At 35.2% G+C, this 8998-nt stretch overlaps 1 protein-coding gene across 9 annotated transcripts in view; it reads left to right on the top strand.

The window, feature by feature from the left end:
• Positions 1-8998, top strand: part of BMPR1B (bone morphogenetic protein receptor type 1B) — a 454039-nt gene that overhangs the window by 392413 nt on the left and 52628 nt on the right. For all 9 annotated transcript variants that reach the window (XM_060416665.1, XM_042251058.2, XM_060416664.1 and 6 more), the window contains 1 exon segment: positions 8522-8681. In XM_060416665.1, the coding sequence (XP_060272648.1) occupies positions 8588-8681 (94 nt within the window). In that variant the 5' untranslated portion in view covers positions 8522-8587.

Genomic DNA, 8998 nt, shown 5'->3' with positions numbered 1-8998 from the left:
GTTTGATGTTAAACTATCTTTGAACATGGTGGTTACTTGCTTGTAAAGTTTATTTCTTCTTATATTGACATTTTTACTAAGATACTTATAACCATGTTGTGTTTTAGTGTTTTCAAAGGTTTTTAATATCTGTGAACATTTTGCTTGAGCTTCTCAAAACTCAAAAGCTTTAAAACCTGAGGGAAAGGTTATCTACTGTTTTACCCTTAAAGAATAAAAATGTGATGTCCAAATAACTATAACTGCTATTATAATCAATTATGATGCTTACTTGGGCTCATAACTCTGTATTAGTTACCTGGAAAACAAATGTACATGTTGTATGGTCCCATTTATGTATTATTTCATTTTTTAAATGATTTGCTCGACTCATAGCATCTCAGAATATAAAACACTTGAATTATTGAAGTTTTCACTTTTTACCCAGATGTTGTAGGGTCTCTGGGCAGAGCTTGCTCGATATAAAATGTTGAAAACATGATTGTCTTACAGAAGCTGAGTGATGTAGTGATATAGATGTGTTAAGTATAGTGAAGAGAGAAACAATTGCCAGCAAATGGAAACATTTATAACAAAATATTTTATTATAAAGGCCCTGGTTTCTATAGTGGTCCAGCATGTCTCTAACATGGTAAAACTAATGTGTTTTTCTTACCCTATTCAGCAGTGTCAACAATGAACCGCTGAAATGAAACAACTGTGAGAATCCCTGGTTTTGGTGCTTATGTTTTCCATAAAGGTTATTGGTTGATTACTGCCACTCCTGGTCATCTTCCCTCGTGTGTCTCCTACCTGAGACTTAGTTATATTTGACAATTCTGTGTGGCATTATGACATCCATTTTATTGTTTGCATACACTGTTTTTGGTTTTCCATATGTAGTTGATTTGTCTCACTATGTTCCACATGCAGTCGATTTGTCTCACCAGCAAGATTGCTCTGTTGCTGAAGGGACTTCCAGTGCTCTTGGCCACTGTGTTATGTAGATGGAATGAATTTAATGATTCATTTTTACCACAGGGAAAAAAGAAAATGAGTAACAATGTATTAGCCACGAACAAACTATCCGTGTTTCTGAAACCAAAAAGCTCAATATTTTTATAGACTTTTTGTGCGCAGTGACGAACCTAAAAAGGCAGTTAATGGAAATAACATAAAAGAAAGGGGAATTGAAGAAAAAGAGAGAAATCAGGATGAGAAAAAGGATGGGGAAAGAAGAAAAGGAAGAAAGTAGAAACATTTAGGAGATGAAGCCTTAGAGAAAAGGAACAAAAACAGTGAGGGAAAGAGAAAAAATATGAAGAACAAAAGCAAAAAAAAAAAAAAAAGGCGAAAAAACAGAAGCTTTAGCAGCACAGATAACAATGACAATTTACTGTTATTCACTCAGTATGTTCAGGGAGCTGTGATAGGTGCTTTCTTTGAAATAGCTCGTCCAGTTCTCATAGCAAGCCAGTGTGTGCTGACACTCTCCACAGCCTCTGTTAAGTGACTTACTAAGGCCACAGAGCAAGGCAATAGCTAAGCCGGGTTTGAACTGTTTTACTCTATATCCTGGTGAAGTCTGAGTCCACTGCTTGGTGACTACACATGATACGTTTCTCACTTGGCATTCCATGCCCTTCTATAGCATGCTAGCCCCTGGACTCACCACCAACAAGCCTCCCTTGTCCCTCTCTCCTATGACTTCTGAGACTCTTGAAGGAGAAGGACACTCCTGAGCAGTTAACATCACTATTAATAATTGAAATTCTACTCTTTCTTTATAATGCATGAGATTTTGCTTTGATATTTTTGTTTTTAAGTTGTATTTATATTTTGTTTTCAAGAGTTTAGGCACATATTCCAACTTTTTATTAATGATTGAGTTTCATGTTGTTTATGTATTTTTAAGTTCTGTTGCAAACAGCATAGAAAGCTTGTTTGAAAATGTTTTAGTATAAAAGAGGGTTAGGCAATGAAAATTGAAGTCAGGACTTTTGAATTGAATATATTTCTAAGATAGTAAATTAAATTATTGAGTTAAATGATTCAAGGTTTAGGTGATAAAAATAAGTTGTCTATTTAAACCTACTATTCAGGATCACTAAAGCTTGAAAATTAATATTATTTTCAAACTCTGATTCACGTTTTATTGCTGTGTATTATAGGTTTTTATTTTTAACCAGTATACCCTTTAAACCAGTTTTGGTTGAGAAAGGAAATGGGCATTGATTCATGTTATTTATTAATATAGCAGTGTGGATAGTGGTAGAATGGACCATTCTCAAAGCACTACTGGACAGTTCGGTGCTTTCGTATTTTCTTCCACTAATCTTTTTACCCAAGATACTTGAAGTACAAACTTGTATGATGTGAATTTCAGTTCCTCTTCTTGCTCCGGCCTGCCCTCTGGTGAAAATGAGGTAGAACAGAGAAGACACTCAAAATTTTGTTTATTTTTGAGATATTTGGAGTAAAAAAAAAAAAAAAAGAAAGAAAGAAAATGAGAGCAAAATAGATTACTAGTAGATTCTGTGGCACCAGGTAATTATATGTCATCTTTAAATGAATTTTGAAGAGTCACAGCTCTTTTTTAGTCCATTGCATATTTGAGATTTAATTTTCTTGAATTATCCCTATTCATAAAGATTGTTCTCTATGTGTTTTAATGTGGTAGTGGATTCTAATATTCTCTTCACTGTGACATATAAAACAATATGTATATCACAAACTTAAAATGATTTATTGCATTTTTGAACTGACAGGAATGTTACCAAGAAAAAAAAATCAAAACTAAGTTTAGCTAAAATGTACTTTAATATATAATAAATGTACTGTAGGATAGGGCTTCCCTGGTAGTTCAGACGGTAGAGTGTCTGCCTACAATGCAGGAGACCCGGGTTCGATCCCTGGGTCGGGAAGATACCCTGGAGAAGGAAATAGCAAGCCACTCCAGTATTCATGCCTGGAAAATCCCATGGACCGAGGAGCCTGGTGGGCTACAGTCCATGGGGTCGCATGGAGTCGGATATGACTGAGCGACTTCGCTTCGCTTCACTGTAGGATATGACCTGTTAAGCCTTTGTAGTTGAATGGAAGTCACACTGTTGCATGATGATAATTTTTATTTCATGAAGTTTGAGCAATTTGCCTGAAAAATCTGTGAATCTATCTCATATGAAAATATGTGTTGAAATATGTTCTTTCTGTCCTTGTTGAGAGTTTTTTAAAAACATAAATAGATGTTAAATTTTGTCAAATGCTTTTTCTTCATTTATTGATATGATTTTCATCCTTCATTTTGTTAATATGGTGAGTTGCACTGGTTGACTTGTGGATATTGTAACATCCTTCCATCCCTGGAGTAAATCTCATTGGATCATGGTGTATGATCTTTTTAATATATTGTTGGATTTGGCTTGCTAATATTTTGTTGAGGATTTTTAGATATGTTCATCAAGAATATTGATCTGTAATTTTCTTTTCTTATGGTGTCCTTTTTTGGCTTCATAACATGATTTTGGAAGTGTTTCCTCTTCTCCTGTTTTTAGAAGAATTTGAGAAGGATTGATATTAATTCTTTGGATTTTTGATAGAAGTGACCAGTGAAGCCCTCTGAAACTAGACTTCCGGTTGTTGGGAGGCTTAAATTCTTGATTCAGTTTCCAGATCTTTCTGCTGCTGCTAAGTCACTTCAGTTGTGTCCGACTCTGTGTGACCCCATAGACGGCAGCCCACCAGGCTCCCCCGTCCCTGGGATTCTCCAGGCAAGAACACTGGAGTGGGTTGCCATTTCCTTCTCCAATGCATGAAAGTGAAAAGTGAAAGTGAAGTTGCTCAGTCGTATCTGACTCTAGTGACCCCTTGGACTGTAGCCCACCAGGCTCCTCCATCCATGGGATTTTCCAGGCAAGAGTACTGAAGTGGGGTGCCATTGCCAGATCTTTCTAATAGATACATAATCTTTTGTGTACTATACACAAAAGATTAACTCAAAATGTATTAAAGATATGAATGTAAGACCTGAAACCATGTAACTCCTCAAAGAAGACATAGATGATAAGCCCCTTAACTTAGGTCTTGATGATTTTTTTGGATTTGACACCAAAAAAGACACGGAAAAATAAATGAGAGGGACTGCATCAAAAAAAAAAAAAAAAAAAAAGCTTCTGCACAGCAAAGGGAAACCATCAACAAATGAGAAGGGAACCTACTGAATAAAAGAAAATATTTATAAGATGTATAAGGAGTTGATGATCCAAAATATATAAAGAGCTAATACAGTTCTTCCCTGGTGGCTCAGTGGTAAAGAATCCTCCTGCCAATCCAGGAGACATGGGAGACGTAAGTTTGATCCCTAGCTCTGGAAGATCTACTGGAGAAGAGAATGGCAACCCATTCCAGTATCCCCTAGACGGAGGAGCCTGGTGGGCTACAGTCAATAGGGTCGCAAAAGAGTCAGACACGACTTAGCAACTGAACAACAACATACAACTCATTAGCCAAAAAATGAATACAAAACCAAAGTCCTATTTTAAAAAACAAGCAGATGATCTGAATAGTCATTTTTTCCAAAGAAAGATATATAGATGACCAACAGGTACATGAAGAAAACATTTAACACCATTAATCAATAGGGAAATAGGTATCAAAACCTCAATTAGATATCACTTCACACCTGATAGAATGGGTATTCTCAGAAAGACAAAAGATAACAAATCCTGGTGAGGATGTAGAGAAGAGAAAACCCTGTGCATTGTAAATTGGTGCAGCCACTGTGGAAAACAGTATGCACATCCCTCAAAAAACTGAAAAATAGAACTACCATAAGATCCAGCAATTCTGCTTCTGGGTGTTTATCCAAGGAAACAGAAACGAACTTGAAAAAAAGAATATCCACCTCTGTGCAGCGTTATTTACAATGACCAAGATACAGAACAACCTAAGTGCCCAGCACGGGATGGATAAAGAAGGTGTGGTACATTGTTGTACCCCTGACATTAGTATTGTATGGCAGTTATACCACACTTTAGATTTTATAATCTTTTTAAACTGTATTCTTAAGCTTTTAATATGAGTCTAATCAAATGTATTTATTCTCCTGCTACTGCTTCTCTTACCCCATTCTCTATTTAGCCTCCAAATTATCACTCAATGACTTTAATTTTATCTTGTGATTGCAAATATTGTGAATTGTTTGATAACGATTCTCATTTCATAAGAAATTAACACATCTATACGAGTAACTGACTCCTAAGTAGTAATTGTACAATTTATATAGATTACTCCTTTGATTATTTTAGCAAAAGCAAATATAAAGCACTCTTTACCTGTCTCAGATTTGCATTTAACTGTCCATTTATTTAATGCTTCTTATAAGCAATCATTTATCATCTCACTACTTTTAGGTTTTGGGTCACATTATATGAAGGTAGCCTTTATATGTTCTTTCAGTGTTGTCTGTTAACTCAGTCTGCAGAGATGAAATGTTTAATATGAGCTAACTGTACTTATCTTTTTGTTCTTATGAATGTGGTTTTGTTAAAATAGCATGTATTTTGACTACATGTTAAAGTGTTAAGCATTTTAGAAAGATTATGCAGCAATATTTTATCCCTGCAATCTGTATAGAAAGGATGATTCTTAAACCTAGTTAGCATGTTTTCCTTTCTAGTGTCTCCTCAAGATTCCTTTTATATTACTAGTTATTTAACCCTTTTTGTCCTTGTAGTGGAATTTTATAATTAAAATGCTCTGTAAACTATTCCTTTGAACAAAAATTATGGGTTAACAGTCTTTCTTGTCAGTAAATATACTTCTACATCAACATTTCAATAACTACATAGAAATCTCTTTTAAAAAATCTGATTATACCCCTGGTAGCTCAGCTGGTAAAGAATCTGCCTGCAATGCAGGAGAAGCCGGTTCAATTCCTGGGTTGGGGAGATTCCCTGGAGAAGGGATAGGCTACCCACTTCAATATTCTTGGGCTTCCCTGGTGGCTCAGCTGGTAAAGAATCTGCCTGCAATGCAGGAGACCTGGGTTTGATCTCTGGGTTGGGAAGATCCTCTGGAGAAGGGAATAGCTATCCTCTCCAGTATTCTGGCCTGAAGAATTCCATGGACTGTATAGTCCATGAGGGTCACAAAGAGTTGGACACAACTGAGTGACTTTCACTTTTTTTACAGATTGTTAATAAGCAATATTGTGAAAAGACTCTTTCTAGCTAAATTTTATATCATTATTTAAGTTAAAGTGAGAGAATATCATAAATCCTTTCTTAAAACACTTCTTACAAAATGACACCTTATTTTCAGTAGTTTGAGGATGTTTCCTTTTCTACCATAGACCATTCTATGTGAAAATTCCATTTAACAACTTATCCCATCAGACGGTAAATTCTTTGTATGTTTAGTTCATCCTACATACCTGGGCTATGTCTGAAACAAGGTAGGCACTCAGTATATATTTAAGAAGTAGACATACGTGTAATATTAATAAATGAATTTTTATTATTTTGTTTTAAAAACGTCAAAGAGCAGGGGCCTGGTATGGAGGGAAGCGGGATGTAATAAGTTTTAAATATCTTGCTTTCATCACTGTGAGTTACTTTGAGGTTCCTCAGGTCATAAAGTTAGTAAGACTGAGAACCACATTATAAAAAGGAAGTCAGTGTGGTAGGGAGATATACAGACATACCAGCACCCACTGCACCTGGATATCAAGCAATGCCAGGGCGTTTAGGCAGGTTTTAAATACAGCATGTGAATGTGAGCTGTGTTTTACTTCACTTTCTTTTGGAGTTTTCACTTATGGAGCACCATATTTTACAGAAATAATAAACACCTATCGGGATTAAATATTATTAATCTAGTCCTAGTTTTCTCAAAGTGGAGTTCCCGTCATCTATCTCAAAATCACATGGGGTCTTGTTGAGTATGCCTTCTCTTGGCTTACCTGAGACCTGTAGAATCAGAATCACTATGATGGCCCAGGATTCTAAATAGAACACACTCTAACTATATTACAGTTTGTATATCTTCTGCAGACTAAAATTCAAGAAACTGTTCAAGAAAGTTAGGTGCACATCTTACATAAATTTCAAAAATCTAATGAAATATTAGAATTAATGATTGGGGAAATTCTGATAAATTGATCTAACAACTTTATTGTTTTCCTTTTGAATTATTACTCTAAGAATTCAACTAATTGTTATAGCCCAGAGAAAGTCAGAAAACAGCATCACAGATCTGTTTTTAAACTCCTCATTCTCTGATATAATAATGGTTGGAGGCACTAATTTATAGTTTTAAAAATTGCAGGTGCACACTGTACGTATCTGTTGTGTAAACTGTACTTCAAGAATTTCAATTTTTTAACCCAGTGCCTTTCAGATAATATTTTTGTTGAAATTTTATTTAACTATAGGTAAACTGGATCTGTTGTGAGATTTTAAATCAAACATTGCTCAGGGTGATGATTTCTACAGTGACATAGCATGTATGAGAACTTTTACCACTATGCCTGAGACTTAATAGGTGTCAATCCATGCTTCCTCGAGCATCATTATATTCCAAAGGTGGTGGTAAAGAAGAAAATATGAAAACAGTCTCAGTGATATGTCACCCTATGTTGTGAAACATTGTCTTGCTACTTAAAAGGTAAACAATTAGATTTTTCCAGTAACATTACCTAATATTTATCAAGGAATAGTACATAACATACACCGTCTAAATTCTTGACATGACGTAGGTGTTTATAATTATCTTCATTTTAATGATAAGAAAAAAGCACAATGAGATTATTTGTAAAGTTATTCAGTGTCAACTAGCTGATAAACAATAAAGTGTGTTTTTGAACCCAGAAAAATGCATCTCTAGACATTATGTCTACCATTGTTTCTTCCACTTAAACTGAAGATGTACAATCACTGCTAATAAGTAGTCCCTTTTGCTTGTAAATACTGATGAGGGAGATATATTTTTTGAAATATATCTTGATAATTAAGTTTCTATCTTCCTATGAATTTCACAGATTAAATATTTCCTATGATTTCTTTAAAAAATACCTAATATACCTAAAGTAGAAAGACTAGTAGAAGTTTTAGGGCCCGAACAATCTGGATTTAAATCCTGTATTCATGACTTATTAGCTGAGTGCAGATCACTTAAATTTCATATCTTAATTTTCTCATCTGAAAATGGGAATGATAATATTTACTCACAGTATTACATACAGAGATAATCTGTATAATAGTGTGTCATTGAACTGCTTGCACTCAGTCAAATACAACTATTATAGCTTAATGTAGAAGCTACTACTCTGAAAAGTTTATGAGAATTTCTAGTGAGACCTATCTATATTGTAGAGAAAGTATAGTTTTCCATATCACAACATCAGAATGTGTTTTCTCTGTATGTCTTTAAGTGTCACAAATCCTTACTATTTTGTTTAACATCATAATTCTTTGGACAGAAGACTGTGGCTGGGCTATCCCAAAGATGCTTAAGTTAAATTCTTACTCTTTCTTCTTTTCAGCAAACTTCCTTGATAACATGCTTTTGCGAAGTTCAGGAAAATTAAGTGTGGGCACCAAGAAAGAGGATGGTGAGAGTACAGCCCCCACCCCTCGTCCAAAGATCTTGCGATGTAAATGCCACCACCATTGTCCAGAAGACTCGGTCAACAATATTTGCAGGTTGGTCATATCAATTGTTGAACTCCAGTTTTCACAGAAAGGCATCCTTTTTTGACTACAGGATTTTAGGCTAGTGCTCCCAAGAACACATTTTGGGGAGTAGGGCCTACCTCCATTACCTCTCAGAGCTGTGCCTGTCTGAACTATTGAATCCCATTTTGCCCTGAAATGTTGTTCTGAAATCTTTCTTCCACCAAACATCACTTGTGCACATAAACAGAGAGTGCAGATCCCAGGATCCTTGTCAAGGAGCAGAAACTAATTATTTTCTTTCAAAGACCTCAGCCCCCAAATAAATAAATGCAACAGCAGCAGCT

Source organism: Ovis aries, chromosome 6 (assembly GCF_016772045.2).
Source record: "Ovis aries strain OAR_USU_Benz2616 breed Rambouillet chromosome 6, ARS-UI_Ramb_v3.0, whole genome shotgun sequence".
NCBI classification, from domain to species: Eukaryota; Metazoa; Chordata; class Mammalia; order Artiodactyla; family Bovidae; genus Ovis; species Ovis aries.
The sequence above is the reverse complement of the archived record's forward strand: the minus strand, read 5'-3'. Positions and strand labels throughout refer to the sequence as shown.